The 24,319-nt window shown below is 41.2% G+C and overlaps 1 protein-coding gene across 8 annotated transcripts in view; it reads right to left on the minus strand.

The window, feature by feature from the left end:
• Nucleotides 1-24,319, minus strand: part of COBL (cordon-bleu WH2 repeat protein) — a 203,364-nt gene that overhangs the window by 137,771 nt on the left and 41,274 nt on the right. For 6 of the 8 annotated variants that reach the window (XM_038129022.1, XM_038129017.1, XM_038129021.1 and 3 more), the window contains exon 1: nucleotides 18,251-18,550. The exons of 1 other annotated variant lie outside the window; for it this stretch is intronic. In XM_038129022.1, the coding sequence (XP_037984950.1) occupies nucleotides 18,251-18,294 (44 nt within the window). In that variant the 5' untranslated portion in view covers nucleotides 18,295-18,550. One more of the 8 variants, XM_038129015.1, reaches the window with a different exon arrangement.

Here is a 24,319-nt window from a genome sequence, read left to right on the forward strand (position 1 = left end):
AAGGAAGACTGATATATATATAAAGTTTGGATGTACAAATAAAGTTTTTCAAGGGACTTGTGCCTGAGGTATTTTAGGTTCAGTAGCAGCAAAGGGACTAGAATAAGGATATAGGAGGCACTGAACCACACATTTGCAATGATTTCTGGGCTGCCTCTTTCCCAGAAGATGCTGCACTGAAGCAGCCTCCAGGTCTTTACATAGAAATCCAAAAAGATACTTTACTTCAATCAGCCACTTCAGAAGTAGAGTCTGTTTTAACCACAGTTTCAAAGGACACAACATTTTACAGAATATGCATACACCTAAGTAAACAATTTAATTCCAAATGCTGTTTAAGGTCATGCCTATATGATCTTAAAAACTGTTGTTCTGCAGACTCCTTAACAGACCTCACTGGCTCTTGTACACAATGCCAGCTCAGGGTTGGAGACCAAAGCCTCAGACAGGTTATCCCTTCCAGACTAGTTCCCACAATCCCCACAGATATTAAGTTTATTTAATATTAATAATATTAATATTAATAATATAAACAATATAATTTATTTATTTTAAAAATAAATATTTTCTCTGTGTTTATTGGCCTTTTTAAAAATTACTACACAATTTATGGTTAAATACTGCATTAAAGGTTCACTTCTCACAAAAAAACAGTGGCTACTTGTCTCAAAAATCACCAGTTTAGATTGAAATACTCCTGATTTTTAATTACATACACTAGCAAAGAGTGAAGCTTATGGCTGCTTTCTTTCCTATACATCCTATGGACAGGACTCTGCCTCAAAATTACAGGAGAGTTATCTGAAGCTTTGCAGATCATTCATGTTGTCATTACCACACATCACCCAGGCTATCAGGAAGCACTAGAAAATGAGGCACACCAGTACAAACAAGTTGAGGAGAACTAGACCAAATAGGTTCTGAATATAAAGAACCTGTTTATAAAGAGAACATAATTGTTAGACAAGTTAGTGACTTTGCTAGTGACAAAGGCTCACAGTAAACCGCTGTATAGGGGAGGAACTAATTTCTTTTAAGAATGTGTTACATTACGTAAGAGATTTTTTAAAAATTAAAAAATATTCCAAACACCAAACCTGTAGCTGCTCTTTGCCTGGTGATCACAAAGAACTGCCTAACTCTCTTCCATCCCAGCTGCTATGCAACAGCAATCTCAACCAACACATCAGCTATGCAGCAGAACATTTTTAAATCCCGACTAGAATGGGATGTACTGTCTAGAGGATTTACACCAAACTACTCTGTTTTTCCATTAATGCTAAATTACACTTGTGTACAAAGATGGAAAAGCAATTCCTTGCCAAAAGGCAACTAAAGAATCACACTCCTTAATTTCCCTGAAAAAAAGCTACCAGAGAGTAACCTCTGTTTTTCCTTTTCCCAAAATAAACCCACCCCCATGCTTGTACTTGGAACTGGGTAACATTATATGGTTTTCACACATATCCACTATTCTACCAAGGCATTAAGATGTCAATTAAAACTTGATAATGTAATGTCTGTATACATACACACATGCAAATACAAGCAATATATCTGTCTTTTTCTGAGAATTTATATGAATTCCGTATTTTTCCATATTTAGGCTAATATAGATAGCCACTACGCAATCCAAAACCGTCTATGCTTTTTTGGGGGTTGGGGGAGGGCGCTTTGGTACTCACACAAAACCGCACTGACTGTAACTTGTTCCCTGTCTTTCACACAGATGCATAACTCTTCGGAAAAAAAAGGAGGAAAGATCTAGTCTAGTTGCTGGGCTGTTGAGCAGAAAAGGATTCTCAAATGAAAACAGCTGTTAGAATGTTTCTTCTTCATCCTTTCCCAGAAAAAGAAAGTCAGGTCTGTAGACCTGATCTGTGCATCCCTCACCGAAATAGCCAAGAAGTTTGTGTCTAGAGAGGGCCTTCCATTAGAATCATGTTTCCGAGCCTTCCTAACACCTAACTGAAAACCTCACTGCCAGCCCCAAAGCCTTAACTTTTGACTGACCTTCAGTCAGACCTGATACTGGAGTGGAATTACCAGAGGAGGATAACTGAGTAGGACACAACACCTTCATATGTTAAATCACTGCTGCGTGGGCATCCAGACATGAGTCTGGAAGGGGTCTATCTGGGGATTTTTTTGTTTAGTTTTTATTGGGGGATTAGATCATAGTCACTGCCTCAAAACACCACAAACTCACTTTATGCCCATGATAAGGCTGTCACTAGTATGCAGAATAACACTTGTCAGTTGGAAGGCTTGTTCCCCTTCCAAAATGAGGCTTTTTCCTCCAATCAACAACAACAACCAAAAAAAATCCCAAAACTTTTCGGTGACGTTAGGACCATGATATGCATATATCATGTTTCTACCTATCTGTATCATTTTTGTATCTGTTTATACTACAAAATTGAATCATCCTCACCAAATTGATAAGCTTATAAAAAACTAACTTAAACATGCTCTTCAATATGGAGAAATGGTGACCTGAAAAGCACATATTTACATAATCATTAGCTTAAGATATAAAGAAATTCATTGATTTTCAATATGAAGTAAAGCCAGACTCCTTGGCACTTGTCTTACAGATCTCTTACCTTTTTCCTCATGATCTTTTATTTGGATTTTCCTGCTTGGCTACCACTTAAATCACATCATCTGATAGTCCGTGGTCACATTCTAGAGTCCCATCCAGTTTTAATCTCAACAATTTCTGACTACAGTTAAGGGTTGATACCTGTTTATATTAAAGGTGAAAATGAATGTAACCCTGGCCCTTATAATGTTATTTGCTTTTTCACTGATCTTTTGTGGTTTTCACTTTGTAACTAAATACTGCCAGCAATCTCCTTGCCCTTCCAATTATTTTCGAATTGCATGTCCTAGTAGAAAATGGTGCATAATAATGACAATTTATAGATGCAGCCTGTACTTTCAATAAAAAACAAGTTGCCAGTCGCTTCAAAAATAAAAATCCCCATGGCTCCATGACTTTCCTTTGAGTCATGGGTAAAGAGCAACTAGATGCTAGAAACTCTGAATAGCCCACACACCCACGCTACATGCGCCCAAAGAAGATCATTTCCCAGCAGACACTTGTGGACTCATTACTAACGATCCAGCTGCTAATTTAGCATCTGCTTGTGCTCTCGGGTTACCAGCAGGTCCCTCCCTACCCTGCAACCCCGCTCTGAATGGGTCGTACTCACGCACAGCTTTGCTTCTTTAAAATACGTGGGTATATTTAGCAACAGTAAGCGACTTTACATGATAAGGAAGAAGCATGGTTCAGATTAAGTAGGTAAATAAAACCCAATCAACTTAATCAAAAGCATGTTTCATGAAACAAAAGTCTTTTTGATTTGGTTATTTCAAGGAAAATTTGAAAGAGGGAAAAAAGCTATAAAACTTTATCTGTAAGAAAAAAAAAATTTAACCCCCACCCCCACTTGCCTAAAATTCAACTTGCTGCACTTTATTTAAACTAGAATTTTTTCACTTAGAAGAAAAAATTTTAGAGCTATGATAGGTATTTTTGCTGTATAAAGTGAAAAATCTCATATTTTCACAAGGGTACTTTTTTCAAAACTGGATTCAGTCATTAAAACATTAATTTTCCAGCAAAGCTGAAAGCAAACTGCCAGCAATAAAGTTCTGAACTTTCACTCAAGACTAAGTTGGTTTTGTAGATAAAAAGGTCCCTGCTGTTTGTATATTGCATTTGATTTCATTATTAAAACTCGACTTCCTGACTTATATAACCATATCGTAAAGTTACACAACAGTCACTTGTTTAGATTATTAGGAAGCTTTGAGATGGGGTGAAAAAGGTAATATACTGAAGTACTGCAGCAATAGAACTCTGTCTATTCAATCTGTACATACATATTTTGTCACATTTTGACAATGTACATGCAAATTTCCCTTTGTGATGGAAAAAATAATGGAATGAAGAATTAAATGCTATTAAGAAGGGAACAGATTTTCACTGTAAAAAATAAGTACATTTTTACGTACTCAGTTCTCTCATTTAAGCGTTCATTGTTATACTGTTCTATTACAATATATTTCTTTATGTAAAAAGTAATAAAGACAGCACATTGTGAATTACAGACTGATCTAATCAGAGAGACATATTCAGACATAATAAATGAATTGATTTAGATCTGTTTGCAGAGTTCATATGGCTTGTTATCGGTTTTATGTAATTACAAAGGTAAAAAGTAGGCAATACATTGGTATTGTCTGAGCTTGAAATCAGCTGGAATTAGATTAAGTGAGAAAAAAATGCTAATTCTATTCCTGCCTATATCCTACCTATAAGCATAAATCAATAGGGTGTATCTGTTTCTTATAACACACTGGTTGTAAAATTTATAACTAAACATGTAAAACTTTATGACCATTACTATGCCTCCACAATTTAACTTGCTATTTCATAAATAACATTTTTTCCCTTTTTTCTTCTGCAGGACAGTAATGCTTGGTGAAAAACGACAGCAGAGAGAACTAAAAGGTGTCAAGGAAAAAAAAAATTAAAGCAAACAAGTAGCTTGATAAAAGCAATTTATGTAGCTGTGGACTTCAAAAACTTCCTTCGAAAACTTTCCTTATATAAGCCCTGCTGTGCCCTGCTCAGTTTGTGACTTTCTGGCCCACTGTCATTGTAAGGACAATTTTAGAAAACCAAAATGCTGCTCCAAGTGTGGGGAATCAGAGCTCTGCTGTGAGATATAGGCTTGCAGATGAGACCTGAAAGGACCAAGGAGCACAAGACCAAGCAGAACGTGGCTGTCAGATGACAAGCCGTGGCAAAGAAAACTTCCAATGCTTATATTATGCAGCCCCAAGCAACAATATCTTTACTCCAGATACAAATTTAAGGATGCAGTTCTCCTCTTCTGTCATGCCACAAAATTAGAAACCTGCCAGAAAGAATTAATAAAAAGCCAGGAAGAATAGACTTCACTAACAAGGGACAGTTTCATTTTTTTCCTAGTGTTTTTCCAAGTGAGACCTACTAACCCTGAGCTCCCAGGAACATACACGTACTTTCTGACAATTAAAAAAAAACATGCAGATCGAACTCCACCACTTGTGAAATCTGCAGGCAACAATGCCAAACCACAGAAACATGCTGACTGTGCTATATAAGCCATACAATAGAGAATTTTGGGCAGTTCTGCGTCTGCATCAGGTGTCAACACGACTGCACCCTACTGTGCAGCAAGAAAAATTATTTTCCTCACCTCTTATCTTCCACATGTATTTTGAGGAACACAGCAGTACCCCTCCTCTCTATATAAGGAGAGTTTAATTGGTAAACACATGGTTTCCCTGTGTACAGAAAATTTTATAATCTATAAGCTTGCATGGTCTGTCAGATCATTATCCCCATAAATCCATCCATGACTGCAACATTTGTTTGAAGTAAATAGATTGCAGAACAATTCTGGAAAGACCAGCACAGCTGTACGACTCAGTGGACATGCTGGCTCCAGAAGCAAGGTCCCACAGGGTAGCATTTATTTCCAGTATTAATCAACATATGTTGCCCAAATCACAGTTTTCCATCTGCAACTCAGTGAGAAATATGAATACATTAATTCAGAGATACACTGCCATTTTCAAAGATTCCTAAAATAATCACACATTTCCTTTTAAATGCCAAGAGAGCATACCAAACCAGCAGGATAAAAGAAAAATCTGTTTCTTTCTACAAGCAGTAAGCCACGTGCTTGCTGTCCATTGTGCTACCTATGGTTAAGAAGGTTTGCTGCCCAGACCAGCTGCATGCATGCAAGACTAGAGCTGTGCAGGAGCATCTGCAGCCTAATCCTTCCTCACATCACTCCCAAGGAGTTCTACAGGTACTATTCACAAATGTCACACAAAGAAGCCTCCAAAACAGCTTCCTGTGTGGACCTCTCTACACCCACACAATTGAATTCTGAAAAAATGAGGTCTTTTCTGATAAGCATTACGGAATAAATCACAGGTACCTCAACAGGCACAAAAGTAACATGACGTCTCCAATTCACTTAGTTCCCCAAATTTTGTAAGAAAAACTGTCTCAGTGATGGAAGATAAAGCAATACTATTTTTAGTCTCTTAACTGCATCCCTATAGTACAGCCAAATGCCACTGATTCCTTTTTTTTTTTTCCTATACACAGCAATGGTATCCTTTAAAAGAGAAGCAAGGGAATATATTTCCCCTCATCAACTGTCTGGATGGGTACCTTGCTTGAAGGGTTGATCTCTACTGCAGGCTGCCATGCATGTCCTCTCAAATGATGGCAGAACAGGACTCTCTTCTCCCAGCCATTGTATGTAGCCTCCTATTCAATCTGGCACCAAAGTTTTGCACACAGACACTACTTACACAACAGCTTAATATTCTATATACAGCACTGAGTTGTTTGTCCTGTAACAATACAGGTGAGTGGTAATTTACATAAAAAAATACTCAAAACTCTTTACAGATACACCACTTTAATTAAAAGATAAACTCATGCCCTTAAAAAAAGAAACAAAATAAAATTTTCAAAAATAATAAATCAATATTTTCAGTTTCTTTCTAAGTAAATTTAAGCTAAACTGTAAAGTATGAAGTAGTTTCAGACATTTTTTCCTCTCTATCACTTCAATACCAAACTGAATTTAAAAATCTGAAATTATTCTCAGGTAGCAAATTAGTATATAAATAATTGGCAACTCACTGCAAGCAATATTTCTTTTCAAGTAACTCCTTATGAAAATGAAGCAGCACGGGGAATTTACGGTGCTTTTTATGGCAAGAAATCCATGGTATCTGTATAAACAGGTTTTATACTTCAGGCAGTTTTATCTGTGTAAAGTATTTTCCAGTAGACCTGGATCTCATTTTTTATAGGAGAAAGTGTGGTATTTAACCACTTGAATGCAAAGAGATTTCATTCCAAAATAACTATGGCTAATTTGAGAATACTCAGTAATAAACAACAAACAACTGTATACTTGAGCAGAACTCATAAATAAGACTGGTGCAATGGAAAGACAAGCTGTAGGCTTTATAAAAAAAATATAAGCAATATCTGATCTTGCAAAAAACATAAGCGAGAACAGAAACAAGTGACCTCTGTATCCTTAACCAGTATGAACAATATACTGTTAGTGTCCAAGGGGTCTTTAGCTGTAGAATACTGATGAAAAGATGGCACTTTGAAGTTTACCATCATGTCAATAAAATCAACTACAGAAGGAACACGCAGACTGCACTCACCCATCTTTACCTAAAATACCTCCTCCTTTTATAATGAGATACCAAATTTTGTTACTGTAATATAAAACATAAACTTGAACCCCTGTAAAGCACCAAAATCCGTGTGCATCCACAAGTATTTCCCTGATCTGCCCAACTGAAGACCACATTGGTCCCTCTTATACCTGTCTAAAGCAGGAGCAGATCCAGAGCTTCAGCCAAGCTGCTTGGGATTTGCACACCTCAGCCTGGCAAATGAAGCAGAGCAAGACCAAACCCAAAGGACTCTTCAGTTCAAAACGTGAATATTAAGGCAATGGGAGAATAGCCATACCCAGTCTCCTCCATGCTGAACAGGTCAAATAAATTCATGCTGCTTCAGAGCAGCTGATCAAAGTCCCATTTCCAATTTAGCATAAAACTATTAGCCAGTGCTTTTGCTGCTCTTCATTCTCTGGCGAGTACAAGTGGATGCTCCAACTCTGTCCCAACAGAGTCCAGTAGACTGTGGGGACAGACAGACTGTCATTTTGCACAATACTACACTAACAGCCTTAACAAAAATTTAAAGTGGGAAAAATGAAAAAACAAAAGTGCTTCTAAGAAAAAAAATTAAATTCCTGGTTTGTCTTATATGGGGCTGGAAGATAGTAAATGTTACAAAAAAATAGAAAGAAATACTACATCTGAGTCAGGAGAGGGAAGGCCCTGTATTTTGATCCTGGTATCACATGCTAAAATCACCTGAGACAAATAGAGCTACTAAAAGTAAAGAAATCAAAGAACAGCTTGCACCCACTGATAGCAAATAGTTCCAAAATTCACAATTCATCTTCTTCCGAAAGAATTCTACACCACAACTATAATCAATCTTCTCCAGAAGAGTAAATATTTGTTGCAGAATAACTAATTGCTCTTTCAGGAAGGTATTCTCTTCTTTCTTACAAATCCATGTAAAAGCTGGGGAAGGGGAATTCAAGTATTTGATAGGAAGTTAGGAAGGAAAGCAACTTTACTGTTGTCACTTTACTGTCAGCATCTTTACTGACACCATGTCATGACATGGTTTAGTCATCAACAGAGCTGTGCTTAAGTAGTCTTTTCTGAACTGTTTTACAAAGTTGGTACAATCCATAGGACTTGAGGTGAAGGGAAAAAAACAGCCAATTAAATTTATTGTTTAAAACTGCAGTGTAAATTTTTATCCTTCTCCTACCTACACAAGTAATTTAGAAAATCCACAAATCTCTGAAATTAAGATAAAATTCTGTTAGGTAATGACTCATGTAAAAGGTGATTTCTTTCAATTTTAAGTTTGATCCTGGACCCTCTGTTCATCACACATGGATATGTCTGTGTTTGTCTCACAACAGAAAAACTAGGTTTAATAAGAAGAAGCAATTCCACACTAATGCATTATATTTCAGAACAATAGACTTGATCAGAAGACAGCAATCCTTGACTTGCTAGTGTAAGAGTGGGAATAAAAATAGCTTCTGGGTTACAAAAGACATGATGGAGGTGGAGAATGACTTTCTGACACACTCTGGTTGCTCCTACCATGCCTATGTCAGTCTGGGCTCAGCTAAGTCTACTCCCACACACAGCCCACTGTTGGACAATGTGCATCTTCCCTGGAAAAACGAAGGGTTGTGGACTCACTAAGTGGACAATGGCCCCAGCTGGTCCCCCTCAGAACAAGTCACTACCCAGGGAATGAAGCTGCACAACAGATCTTAAGCCATATAAAATAAGACAGCAAAAAGACTGAATGTCTCAGAAAGCACAAGGTAATGCACATCTGGCATTGTAACATTATTTTACCATATGATGCTGCTCTGTGTTGCTGTGACATGACCAAGTGACTCTTCAGTTCACAGAGGAAAAGAAACAGGTAATTAAAAGCAACAAAAATAAATAACTGTGTTAATTACAACACCGTCAGTTTAGCAACATGGTCTTACCTAACTGTTGCTGTATTTAATCAGTTGGGAGAGTCAGTCTTAGGAGCACCTGAAGGTGTCACAGTACCAAGATTTTAATCATGGCACAAGCCAAAGGCTGGCTTCCTTCCCAAGAAGAAAGCTCTGTCCTAGCAGTAAGCGTTCCTCAGAACGACCACAAGCAACACAACCAGCCCCCTTAAAGCAGAGAAAGCTGTGTTGACACTGAAACGTGAGCTGTACCCCCAGGGAAACCAGCAGTAATTATTTATTATCCATAAAAGAATAGGCTTGGTTCCAAAAGTACCATGAGGAGTTATTCAAAAGAAAAAAAAAAAAAAAAGAAAAAGAAAACCAAACTCAATACCACAAAAAGAAACAGAAGGAATCTGGATTTGTACCAAGATAGTGCCTCCTCAACACCCTGAACCACTGCTGAGACGTTCAGAAATAAAGCAGTGCCACGGGTGCAGATATTGAAGTAAAGCACAGAAAACATTTTTTCTTTCCATTTGTCTGAAACTGTTTATTGATTTTGGAGACTCCCCTCCTGGCAAACTCAGACAAAAACGGGGGAAAATATATGTTCTATGCACAGTAAGAGAAGACATGCCACACTTGATGTATTTATCTAGGAGGTATTTTTGCTGCCTATGCAAGATAATGACCTCAAACATAAAAAGCGCAGAAAAGAAAATCATCTAAGCACAGGAGTAAGAAAAAAAAAAAGAAATAATATGTTTATTCTACAAAGTAACTTGGAGTTTTTATTTATCTTTTGGAATTTACTAATGCAGAGAAAAACTTGTTATCATAAACAAAGTAACTCTACCCAACAAAAGATGAGTGTTTTAAAGGGTTCAAGTAGAATTTATTAGTTAATTTTCTCTTACATCAGAAAACTGCTGTCATAGCACCTAATGAATCTCCAGGGTAAGCAATGAGGAATGCCCACTGTAGGATGCATGGGGCAAGAAGGAAGAAATGAGCTTTTAAAACAAGCCATCTAGATAATCTTAAACAGAACTTTCCTCTTATGTCCCTGGAGATGTTGGCCTTGACTGAGATGATTCTATAACTGGTGGATTTACATATACTACAGCATGGGGACCTCCACCCAACCTCAGATGACAAACTCCGGCTTCAAGCCACCACCACACCATCTCCTGGCATCACGCAACACAAATACAAAGGAGAAATATTTCCCCCCTCCCCTGCAAAAAAACCAAGGACCATGCTTCTCAGAGAAATGAGGACCAGCAGACTAACAAGAATGACTGTCAGACTTTGGAGATGGCAACAACTGATCATCAATGGTGCGTTTGTACTCAGGCCCTTGAATTTTACTGTTCTTTAGTCTAACCAAGCCACTGAAATATTACCGAGAAAGCAGTAATATAAAGAGGTTTTATATCATCTTACTTTGAATGGTAACAAGAATGTTTATTAAAACAACATTTAAAAATTCAGAAAGAATCTCATCAACCACTAATGTTATCCATTTTAAATCTGTTTGTGTGGGCTTCAAAAAAAAAACAAAACCAAAACCAAAAAACAAAACAATGTCAATAACCCCTGTTTACTGAAAACCAACAGTTTTAGCTCCACTTCACAATAACACCCCAGTAACAGTCAATGAGATCAGCATGCATTTATATAAAGAGAGCCTAACACACAGGAAAGGAAAGTAGGCATGGCAAACAGAGAATCACACTGATTGTTAGTCACTCTTGGTGAAAACGTAAAGTAACACTTATCTGATTAAGTACTTTTGGATTGGTACTTGCTGTTGGAACCTTACAGTATGGCTATATTTAGATCACTGATAATATAAAATGTAATTTTCTTGCTCAAGCTCCATGTCAGAGGGATGATTTTGCATGTTACCTGTTTATTTTTTTGAACAAAAGAAGTTTTCACTGTTAGCACAACACCAGTGCAGCTGAGGTAGACCATATTTTCTCTAGCCTTTGAGTCACTAGTAAGAGCTTGCTATAGAAACACCAACTACAAAATAATGGCTTCAGGAATACTGAGGCTCACATCTGTCTGGCTTCTCACTCAAAGGAAAAAGGAGGACTCCAGGCTGCAGAGTGGTCCTAGCAATTTGGTGTAGTAAAAGCTACTGCAAGTTTAACCCTCAGCCCTTCCTTTGTCAAGTAGATCCTTGACCATGGGTTTTCTGTAAGAGACTTCCCTAATTACCTGGTTGATGATTACTTAGGTGAGGGATTCTCCATCACACTTTGCTGAGCTGTTCCACTTTGCATACACCACAGCAACAGTGAGAGAGAAAGAGGCAGAAAAGCTCATAGTCCAGCCTTGAATACTTATGCACAGGTCAACCATATTTAATGAAAGCAAGACACTAAAGAACACAGAACCAAACCCAAAAATGCAGTCTGTCTACTGCACATCTGCAAGTACCTCAGGCCAGACTGCACCACGTCATTTCCACCTTTCCTACCTTTCCCACCTTTAATGATGTTCACCATGCCCAAAAAATACTGTACCCATGTTGCATCATTTTTTGACTACTAGAGAAAGCTTTGTAACTCATATTTCACCACTGAAACTGTAAAGGAGACTGACAACTCTCTTACATACAACACATGCCAAGGAACACACAAACACAGCTTAACATACAAATATCATGTTGAATGCATAGGAATAAGAAATTAATTTTATGGTCCCATAAACACTCTGAATCTGGAAGCTACAGTAAGAAAAAAAGAACATAGAAAAACCATCCCCAATCCATTTTTCCCCTTTCTCTGGTTATTACAACACCTCTGCCCAAATGCACAGCACCTGAGGCAAGCTTATTAGCTGAGGGATTAATAAACTGAAAAGACATGGTTTCTGGTATGAGGGGACAAAAGTGGATATGAGATGCTGTGCATCAGTGCCCTCAGAGCACAGCCATGCCACAAAGCTTTGTGACTTGCTCCTTAGCATGGGTCCAGTCCCTGCCTCATCGCTGACACTCTCATGCTGAAACTATGACAACAATACACTATTCCCAGCATGAGTTATTTAATGATAAGCAGACTGGCTCACTGGGCAACTTACAGCTCTGGAAACACTCTCTATATTAAGAGGATTTGTACCTTAATAAGGGTTGTAATTTCCATGACCTGGAAATGCAGCTATTTCTAAATGATCCTTAAATCATAATTTTAGCTGGAAACACGGATTGTAAGTCTTTTCCAATTCCCAGTTTCTCATGCATAAACTGGCTTAACCCACTATGGAAAAAACAATTTCTAAAGGCCCGTCATTCTCTTAGAAGCAGCATTAAAGTGTGAAAACTGTCAATTTTCATGGAAATCACAATGTCAGAGCAACACAAAGAGCTGCAGTATACAGAACACAGTCGTTGCCAGAAAATCAAGTGTTTGCTGATGCTAACAGAGTAGCTAAAGCCCAGACACAGGGGAACACTTGTTAAGGCACTGAATTGCGATTCAGGAGAAGTGAGGTACTTCCCTAACTCTGTCACAGGCCTCCTGGCTGCTTTTGGAGCTGGTCATGTGAATGTGTTCACACTTCTACCTATATAAATAATATGGAGTCTTCTACATGTATTTCTTTAAGCCAAATGAATATTGAAGTCTTCATAAATGCTTGTGAGATAATTCAAGTCTGTGACAACAGAAGTCTACATAAGGACAGATGATTAAGAATAAATACACGTATTCAAGAGAAGTCACATTCCTTTGAAGGGAAAAAAAATTCTTTCATTCTGGCCATAAGCATGCAATGGGATCTGAATTACTTGGCAAAAAGAAATTTACCACTTCTCCAGCAAGATTAACTACACACAAAGCAGCCATGTATTTATTGAACTGACTTCAATATAAATATTTAGGAAATTGTTTTTCTTTAAAGGTCAGCACCTTCTGAAGGTGTACCCCGGAGAGCACTTAATACTGTAATTAACACCCCCTTCTCCAGTGCAGCCTCCTGAAACTCACTGTTACTGGTGTAGCCAGGCCAGATGGGGTGGTAAGTAAAATCTGTCCTACCAAAATGTTCCTGCAGAACACTGAAATGATTCCATGAAGACTAGCAATTTGACCAAGATGTAAATTTACAGGAGCAAAACCTGAAGAAAAATGAATCTGAAATTACAAGGGAAAGAACATGAACAGCAGCTAAGAGAGGTGACAGTAAGAAAGAGGAGGTTCAGTTTCATGTAACAGTGGCAGGAGCGGCATAAAACAGCGAGATGAAAAAATATAAAAGATTCCATAGGAACAAAATAATGAGAGACAACTGGGAGATGGGGAAAATCAAAACAAATCCTGAATATTCTAGACAGTACAGAAATGAAAGAGGTTTTATAACACCTTCATTCTCTACTCTGGCAGATTCTGAAAGAAAGGAAAATAGGGGGAAAAAGGAAAAATAAGATATGAGAAATAGGAATTTGGACTTCAGAAAGAACAGCTGTCAGGACTGGATTGCATTGCATTTATCTTGCCATTTGGCTTACCCTTACAATTAGTATCCTTATCTTCAGCAATCCTGAGATATTAGTCATAACTGAAAATACAAATCTGTTACAGTATATTAGCTCAACAGTTACATTAATATGGAGGTGCCAAACACAGAAAAAATTACCCTGTTTCATTCTATGCAATAGCAAGCACAATTTTTCTGTCATTACTACCAGAGTTTTATTTAATGTGATGTATCTCCACTGACACAGAAAGAAATACTTTGGACGCAGACTGAGAGGAAGACAGGGTTAATGTTGACTGTGGTGCTAGGAAAATGCATCACAGGGAAGCTCCCTGTCTCTGGTGGACACGTAAGAAGTGCATTGTAGCGAATCGACTGAATTCTGCAGGAGTGGTCCAGATACAAATAATGAAACAATGTGAAGGCCAATGCCAAAAGCAAAAGTGTCAGTTTTGCAACTGGTCAAGGCAGCAATCTTGAAAGTTACTAACATGCAGGGATAGAACAAGGGAATATGGCTTTAAGCTAAAAGAAAGGAGGTTTAGATGAGATATTAGGAAGAAATTTTTTGCCATGTGGTAAGACAGTAGAACAGGTTGACCAGAGAAGCTGTGCATGTCCCATCCCTGTCAGTGTTCAAGGCCAAACTGGATGGGACTTTGAGCAACCTGGTCTAGTGGAACGCGTCCCTGCCTGGCAGGAGAGCTGGAATGAGATGATCTTTATGGTCCCTTTCAAACCAAACCACTCTGCGATTTTACCACACTGCTACTCTACATCTCTGGTTGCAATCATTGCCCTTTGCCATCCACCACTTTGCACATTACACAGAAATCTCATGTAAATACAAAACATAGAAAACATATACAAATTGCTCCATTTTCCAATTAAAAACTAATTACATGTTGTTTCTTTTTACCCTAAATTGTGCAACACCTGGAGATGAGCTAGAGTATGATATAACTTGTGTTACATAGACTAAGAGATGTTCTGTGCACAACAGTGCTCTCCAGGCTTTTCTAGACAACAAAATAAAACCCTAAACACAATATATTTTTTTAAGCTGGTTGTGCAGTTTCACAAAGTAACATGCTTAACTATGTGTAGTAGTTATAAAATAATAAGAAAAACTTTCAACAAGTTGAGATGTGCAACTTGCTCTGTAGCTGGGAGTTTTCTTTCCCCAGTTCTGCATGTAAACATTACTAATGTTTCACATCCATATCTGACTTCCAGGGACACTTCAATCCAGCAGAGAAGGCGCTCTAAAGTAGATGTGCTAAGATGTGCCTGTATTTTTTAGTACCATAAGACCTGTGAGATAGCAAAGGAAGTTGAAGTGCAGAAAATAAAGATCCTACTTAAAGAAAACACTCATACATCCAGTTGAATATAGAGGCTTTCCTCACATTTGCCAGACTCTAGAGGAAGCTTTTCTGTACTCAGACACAGGCATGAAGATGTATCCACAAACTGCTGGCTTCTGTTGGAGATGGAGAGGCCTTCAGTGGCCAGGGAAGATGCTCTGCTCTTTTGCAGGGCTCCTAACACAGCAGAACAGAATGGATCCTTGAGCTTGCAGTGCCATTTATGACCAGTGTATGTCTGTCATGCCAAATTATGGTCAAAAAAGAAACCAACTGAAACACCCACAGAAGATTCTCTCTGTTCTCCCTAATGAAACAAGGGCAGATACTAACAGAAAGATACTAAAGAAATGTATTTGTCTTTTAGTATCCATTGCATAATCACAGAGTAAATTGTCATTTCTACTTTTTCTACTGGCTGTCTGTCTTAAATTCACTTTCATAAACCAAAATAAATGTTCATTAAATAAAGCATTATGTACTTGGCAAAGCTTCTAAAAAACTCATGTCTAGCATTCAGTGATAATAACATTATTGGTTCTGAAATGTGCAAACTTTTTTGAAACTGAAAAATTGGAAAAAACCCAGCAACAGGAGCACAAATTGCAGGTTTTTTTCTTTGCCATTTAAAACAAAACAAAACAAAACAAAAACAAACAAAAAACTCAACAGTATCCTTCATTTAAATATGTAATTCTTAGGGAACTGTGCCATGGAACACACACAATCCATTTGTCTGTGTAAGCACACAGCAGAACTGCTCTACCCTGCACAAAATGATACAATAAATTTGTTCACTGTTTAACAAGGGAGGGTCACAATGTTGCTGTTAATGATTTACATAGGGACAAAACAGCTTTGTCTAAATTTTGTCAAAAATTTTGAAGCTACAGTCATTTTAACCTCCCTTTCATAACTGCAAGCTAAGCCAATCAATAAGCTGGAAATGTGTATAGCACGTCTTCTGCCATGAAAGGAAGGTATTTCTGTCACGACGGCCTTAACAGCCAGAGGTCCTCAGCCACACTCCACACATGCAGTTCATTCATATGGAAACCAAAAAGGACAAAGCTGTGCTCTTGTTGCATTTTCCTGACCTCAACAGATTTCATCCCTGAGCAAGTAAAATCTGATTAGGGATCAAACATCCACTAGTGTCCAATATGGATGATAGCAACTGAGGGAATTATGAACCGTTCAGTGAAGTCCCCTGCTAACAGCACAGACACATCCTGTCTGGGAAGGTCTGACTTGCAAGAAAAGGCAACACAAAGTAATTCAAGGCTGAAATGAGCTCAGATAAAACAGGCATTCACCTCTTGGTGCACATGACAGTGCTGCCATCAGCTTCCACATGAACAGATTAGCACCCACACACTTTGTTATACAATATCACAAGTGCATCGGCACCCTACCATTGGATTCATCTTCTTGAGCCATGTCAGGAGCAATATGACTGAAGTTAATGCAGTTACTGTAACTTCTGTTCATGCATGTGATTTCTGAATCTGGCTGTGGACAAGTTTACACAGATGAAACTGGTCACAAAAGGATTATGGAGTTTTATTCAGAAACGCCCCCAGGCCCCACTGGTCCTCTCTGAGATGCATCAATGACATGTGTTACCATTGTAAATTATTTTTTTTTTAAATGAATCTTTGGACACCTAGCAATCAAGACAGATTTTTAGTCAGCACTGCATCTAAATTACTCTTCAAAGCACACATGTAAATTGGCACCACAGATCTCCTCTCCATAGGATTTTAGAAAGCAGCTATACTGTTAAATCAACTAAATAGAGAGGAGATGCACCTTCCATCTACCACTCTTCCTGGAAGATTAGCCTAAAAGGTCACGATCAAACAGGCTCAATTTCAGCTGGAACTAAGCATTTTATTTACAGATATGTCCTACTCTGTAAGTCTAAGAAACATGGCACACAGTTTCATTACCACAGCACTAGCAATGGCATCTTTTCTTCACTCACTGCTCCCTATACTACTTTCTGTGTACACTACAAGGTTTCCTATTAAACACAAACTAAGGAAACGAAACTGAACAAAACTACTGTAGCCCATAGCACATACTTTAGAGCTATTTCCTACTTTTTTGAAAATAAGTTTATGATATAAACATTAGAACTAAAAATTAAAAAAACTGCTGAAGCAATCACAGTCTCTTTCAGCCTGTACAGTGTGAAGTAGAGCAGTAAATTGCAGCGAGCAGACAGACAGCTCTTAAAACTTGCCCAGCTTTTGCTCTGACAAAAGAGATCACTTAGGACCTCATCGTGCTGCTGCTCTCGTCGTTTAATTAACAGACTAATAAATTCCACTGCTGGCATATCTTCTACTTGTCTGTTCTCCTGAAAAACCCCTAACCCTCCCGCGGTCTGCACTTGGGCTGACCGCTACTTAGCAATAGTGCTGCGAGAGCGGTGCTTGTCACCAAAGGCAGGAGGCACTGGGAGTAGTCACCGCGGTCTTCCACCAACCTCGGACAATTTTGGGCACTCTTAATTCGCGGTTGGCGTTGCTCTTCCTTCCTATGCCGCGGCCGTGCGGTGGGGCTGAGACCCACGTCTAGGACGGCTGAATAAACCTTTCAAAAGCTTTTGGCAGCTGCGTCCTAGCACTGGGGCAGACGGGTGTATGGGTGAGAACCTGTGCGGCCGCGGGGGCTCCCCGGACCCTCCGCCGGACGGGTCCGCCCCGAGCCCCGCCGCGGCCCCGGCTCCCTCCCTGCCAGTGTCCCTGCCAGCCCCGGTGGCCCGGGTCGGGAGCTACAAGCAGCGGCTGCCCTTCGGACCGCAGGGCCGCTCCGAACCACCCCCGAAGGGAACAAGCCCCGAACCGAACCAGCTCTCCGGTCTCGCAGCCGGAGGGGCGGCGCCGGCAGCCGGCCCGAGGCGCCCCTCCCGCGGGGCAAAGGCGAAACAGGCACTTTCTCCTGCTCCTGACCTTTTTGCGCCCGAGCTCACCGCCCTGCCGACCCCCGCTCCCCGCCGTGCCCCCTCCGTCCCAGGGCTGTGCTCCGAGCGGGCCGGCCGCCGACACCTGCGCGCCGCTCCGAGCTCGGCGCCCAGAGGGAAGCGAGACAGGCGGGACGAAGGGAAGGCACCGCGGCCCGCCGGCCAGCACGGCCGCTGTCGCCGTCCGGAGCCGCTCCCGCCCGTGGAGAGGAGCGGCGGCCGGTCCGGCCCGGGTCCCGGCGGGAGCTTACCCAGTGGGGGGTTTGCTGGCCCCAGGGCGCACGAGGGTCTCCATGGCCGGGCCCCCTCGCCACTTCTCAGAGGACGGGCCGGTGCAAGAGGCGATCCCGGCCGGCAGCGGCGAAGGTCGGAGGCGGGGGTACCGAGAGGGAGGGAAGAGAGGAGAGTTCAGGAGTGAGAGCCGCCCTCGCCCCCACCTCCCCCGCTCCCCGCCCCGCTGCCGGGCGGCACTGCCCGGGCTGCCGCCGCCCACGGCTGCCCAGCCCGGCCGCGGGTGCGGGCGGGGATGCGCTGCCGGGGCGGCCCCCGCCCGCCTTACCCGGCTGGCAGGGAAGCCACGCCGCGCCGCGGGCCCTGACACCTGGGGTGCCCGGCCAGACCGCAGCCGGGCACGGCGGGGCGAGAGTCAGGCGGTGGAGCTCCCGGCGCGGCGAGGCTCGGCCGGCCGCTGCCCGGGCAGCGCGGGAGTGCGGGGGCGCTGCGAACCGGTTTCCATGAGACTGCCCGGCACAAACGCAAACACGGCGGTCGCCCCCGCGGGCACTGCCAGGGCGGCCGCCCACGCCGCCCACGCCACAGCGTGGGAGAGGAGCGGATGGGGTAACAGGCGGGGGAGAGGAGCGACAAACCGACCAACCCCCCGCCAGCGCCAGCTCCCAGGACCCTCTTCTGTCTCTTTTGCCACGAACTTGGCAAACGCAGTGCTTGTCAGACGAGCGTGCCCGAGACTGAGCCCCACGGGGAGCGGAGGCTTTTCCTCAGCCTCACACCCTGACCAGCCCTGGCTCTGCCACCTAAGGCCTGTTTCTCGTCACCTCTGTTCATACAGGGACATGTTTTTCTTCTCTCGGAGGCGGCACAAAACAACTTTTAAAATTAGCAGCGGCTGTGGTCAGGGAGAGGGGCTGGAGGGCCGTGGCACGGCAAGGCAGGCTTCTCCTCGGGTTTTCCTCCTGCGGAACGAGCCCAGCACGGAAAAGGCAGCCCCACTCCTCAGGCGGTGCGGGGCGCACAACGGCACAGTCTTCGTGGAAACGTGGGCATCGCGCTAAAATCTGTGTGTGTTGTTTCAGGAATATCCCCCCTCACGCCTTTTTCCAGGAAAATCGATTGCTACACCTGCGTGCAAAAGCAAAACCCGGCTGTAGGCGGGGAAGTCTGGCTGGCACCACTGTTGCGTGCGCCCTCAGCCCGGCGTGCCCGGCGTTGGGCAGCCTGGCTTCTCCAGGTTTTCAAGAGTTTCTCTGCTCCTCTCCATTTATGTCACCTTGCTTTCCCGGCCACGGTGGGAGGTTGGCAGAGACAGGTCAGGCCAGCAGCCAACACCAGGACCAGGAGACAGGAGCAAGCAGGCTGAGTGAAGTTAGTTAGAGAGTCGAATGAGGAACTGAGCTGCTGCCTTACCTGGCTTTTTACCTGGCTGCCTTGGTGATAGTCACACAGGTTCTGCTTAATGGTCACCCCTTTCCCCATACCCTTCCATCCCTTCAGTTTTGAGCTCATATTACTGCATACTCTGCTCATCAGAAAGTGTCTTGCCCAGCTCAGTAATCACACAGAGTAGATGCAAGCAGCTTCTCTGGCTCCAGAAGTGAGAGTTGCTTCCTCAGCAAGCAAGACTTGGCAAATAGGGATCAGAAGCTGCATGTGGCTGTTGGCATTGCCATATGCAACAAAACCCCATCCCAGGCAGATTGAAAATGCTTTGAAACATTCAGACATTGGATTAATTTGCAAGTAACAGAGGAGTGAAAGACATGTTCATCTTTTCTGTACTACATGACTGGAAGATCGCTGTAAATGCTCACCTTTGTCTACCAAGGCTTTTGTGTTATGATCAAAATACCAGTTTCTATGTATTTATCCCAATGTATAACAACATTTCTTGTGTGTGCTATAGTCATCTTTAGCTTTATCTTCTCTCACTTTGACAACCTCAAGTCTCCCCTTAATTCCCATCTCCTCTGCAGACATTTAAGAATGATGCCTTCCATTCCCTTCTCTCCAAGCCCACATGTGCAGGTGCCTATGGGAGGCAGCTGCCTGTCCTAGTTGTGTGTAGAGGAACAAAACCACAAATTTGCAGAAGCAAAACATTGATCTCTAATTTCCCTGTTATCATGGGTAGAAGTTGACTGAGTCACCACAGTTTAGTAATTACCCCGGTCATCTGAGCCACATGCCACAGTAATGAGCCACATGCATGATCTTAATTTGCACCTTTATGAAAATAAATAGGCTAGGCTCCATACTTTATTTTGCATGTGGATTGGTTCAGCCACTGCATGCTGTCAGTTTCCATAGCTCCAGGAATGAATGGTCATCTATTAACTCACAGGAACTTGATTTCACAGCTCTGTTCATCATCTGTTCAGTCATTTTTCATCTCCCGTTATTACTCCTAAATCTTAATGAACTCTTCCCTATTCTAGAACAGTTGCTAAAGCTCACAGCCACAAAAACCTCTGCAGAAGCACCCAAATGTTTCCCCAAGTGCATCATTACCAAACTACACCAAAAGAACTTCCCTTGCCTCAGCTGTAACTTCTAACATTTCATACCTGAGCAGGAGTGTAAAGTACAAAATATTAAACTAGTATTTGCTTTTTATCTTCCCTTCTTTTTGTACAGCATATCAAAGGAGTGAAAGCCTATTAATTACCAAACTCATGATCTTGCATCTCCAGAGCACCCATGGGGCCAAGTGCCCATGTCCCCCATTCTTTAGTCACATGTATCTGATGGAAAAGCTGAGTGAAATGTGAGGAGTACACTGTGTGATGCAACATGGGAATCTGTTTTTCTCTAGGCTGCTTGGCACTGTGTCCCTCTTAAAAAGGGCAAAGGGGCTATTTGTAGTGTGCATTGTAATCCCCATAATTGGGGTGCTGTGCTCCTTTGTTTAGGCAAAGGGCATTAGTTTGGAGAGGGGCTATATGAATATTTGCCAATGTCGTAAAATTGTGAGATTGGCATGTTCAGCTCTCTCAGTTTCTTTAACCCTTTCCTGTTTGTAGAGCTTCATATCTGTTTCACTAGGCCTCTTCATTATATTTCCTAAGCAAATCAATTCACTTGGATGACAAAATCCTTGTTGTAAAATAGTACAGGCCTTTACAAATAAAACATAAAAATCAATTATGCACCAGTGCAATTTCACATTTATGCCTTTGTAGAGTTTTCAAAATCTTATTCTTATTTTTCTTCAGCTTCACTGCTAGTAGTATTACTGAATCAACCCTTTAAGGCTACATTTTTCTTCTACTAAAACTGGCTTGCAATATTTCAGGAATTTGAGTTTGTAGTGTAAACGTAACTGAACACGTAAGGAATCTAGTAAGACAAGTCTAATACCAAAGTATTTGTTTATAGAGCAAAAAGAGCTTAAAATTATATCAGCATTATCTAGTATGCACCAGTTAACCAAGCCTTTTCTGTAGTCCAACACATAATCTCTTTTTATGATTTAGCTGTTTAAGGAGCATCCTAGAATTGGAAACCAGATCTGAGCCTAAAAATGAAAGTAAAAAATAACAACCCCAAAGTTATAGCAGGAAGAAATTGTGAGTAGAAGTTAGTTATTGTGGTTAGGTTCAGTTAATAGCAAACTTTTTTAACCACATAAGTCTTTTTCCCATTTTAAACAATCTAGAAGTTGCAATTTAAGCATTAGTCCCTGTAAGAGAGTTGACTTACTGTACAATTGTAAAATCCCTGGCTATGTAATTATAGCAATTGGAGTTGTGTAGCCTCAAGCTCACAAAACTCTTCTATTTTGCTATCCATAGTGAAAACGAAAAAAGAGACAGGAATTTAGATTTTCAGAGCTTGCTAGGCCTTTTCCTTAAGTCCCAGAGCACCCATTCTTCAGAAATTTGTTTTGGGGCTTGGTCCTACATGTCCTGTTGTTTTTCTTAGGAACCTAAAATAGCAGAGAGCAAATTATATGCATTTTAGAGGAACCAGTCAAAATAACAAATAAAAAAGTTTACTAGTTCGGAACAAATATTGTGTCATTGGTCCATCACAGCCTAACACGTTATCAAATACCACTGAAGAGGCTGAATTTGCTTCAGAAAGGCACCATGGCTTGATAAGTGGGGCACTCAAGGGGGAACAAGAAACAAGGGTGCTTGGATCTGCCCTGAGTCACATAGCAAATTGCCAACAAGTTTCTGCTTCATCTTTTGCTCTTCTTACCTGCCTTGTGTGGTGCTAAGAAGCCTTCTTTGAGACTCAGTGCCAAACTGCACTTACATGGCATCTGCAAGAGAGCAAAGACAGTTCCTGCCCTGGACAGGCTTGGGTTTTGGGAACAGGGATTTTGGTTTTCTTCATCTTTTAGAAACTTATGTGTAAAATGCCTATGATGTCAATTGAGGATCACAAAGATACTAATCATATGAAAACATGGCAAGCCATCTGAAAGAGCACATGGATATAGATAAGGGTTTTTGTAACTTTTGCTGGGGTTTATGCTGTTTTTGAATTATTGGGTAATTGTCTTCTGTGTATGTAGAAATACTAAAGCTTGTCCTTTGTCTTGCTGTCTCTCAACCCATTCTGTTTTGAAAGACAGATCCCTTCAGAGATTTTTCCCTCTTATCTCCCAAAACTTACTGAAGTCAGTGAAGAGTTTAGTGGGTTTTTGGCATTAGGACCTAGAAAAAGATATTGTGAGTGTGGTGAAGAAAACTAGAGGCTCTTGCCCACCTCCTGCATGGAAAAGGCTGCTGAAGAAACCCCTGCTTGACCATTCACTCGTCACCTAAAACTGTGGTGTGATCTGGAAAGTGGTGGAGAGAGGGATGAAGCAGCACTGGAGACGAGAGGGTGTGTGATGCAGTCCTGGCCCAGCACCAACAATCAGGAGCCGCAGGGCAGATTGAGCACCATCATGCCGTGTAAAATTACTCTGGAAAGGGAGGGTCCTTTTGCCTAAGAGAGTATTTCAGAACACATATGGAGGGCAGGAACGTGATGTACATTAAAAAAGATGGGGAAATGGTTTAAACCCATGAATAGTGCAAGTGAAATTTCTGTGAACAATGCATTAAAGGACATTAACCAGCCATCAGGACATAAAAACTGGGTTATTTTAGATGTGGCTAAAAGTGGACATGCCAGACAACCACATAACCTGGATTGAAGCTGATCTCTATAATACACTGACACAGTCTTGAGTGTAAAAACCATGGAACTTTGGGGATTTTGTTTTCAATATCTGGTATTGATTTCATGCTTATTCTTCCATGTATTCTTTTTTTCCCCCCAACACTTGGTTTCCACACCATTGTGTTCTATATGTTTTGGGCAAATTGCCTTCAATTTCCTCTCTTTTCTACTATTCCTCTTATGTGAACTTTTTTTCAAGATTTGAAACCGAAGGACTGGTCTACAAATGAACTGGCATTATTGAATGTATATTTACTGGGACAGACCCAGTGGGCCAAAACTCATGTTCTTGGGCCCAGCTGGGGTAAAAACCTTCCTAGGCAACATGATAATGTAAGATGCTTCCTAAAATTAATAGCTGCATGACCCATATTCATCTGTTCAGTGAGAACATACTTCTCCAAACAGTGTCAGAGAAGGCAATAGTACTATCCAGAGAAAATCCAAAATCAATTTTCAACACTATGTCATACTGTATGACTGAAAAAAGCCTTTGGGAAATCTTGGCTGCCTAATAAAACAAACATGAATCAAAACACTAGATAATTTATGTAAAATTATCTTCACTGTACTGAGCTAGGTAATCCTGCTTGGCCTGCTGGTCAGAGTGACCCACCTACAGCCATTCCTCTCTGGGAGGTTTTTTGCTCTTTGTTTGCCATGCCAAAGAGAGTCTGAAGTTGTGAAAATAGCATTTCAGAGATGCGACTCACTGCCTCACAGATGCTCGTGCCACTGAAATTTACTTCATCTTTACCTCTTCCTGTAATGCAAGTAATTTGTACTCTTAGAATTACCCTCTCATTCAGAATTTTGTGAAACCAAAGTAAATGTCTTGGACCACCCAGCCCAGCAAAACTATCAGAAAGGGAGACTTTATGAGCCTCCTGTGTAAATAATTTTCC

The sequence above is a fragment of the Motacilla alba genome, chromosome 2 (assembly GCF_015832195.1).
Source record: "Motacilla alba alba isolate MOTALB_02 chromosome 2, Motacilla_alba_V1.0_pri, whole genome shotgun sequence".
Taxonomy (NCBI): domain Eukaryota; kingdom Metazoa; phylum Chordata; class Aves; order Passeriformes; family Motacillidae; genus Motacilla; species Motacilla alba.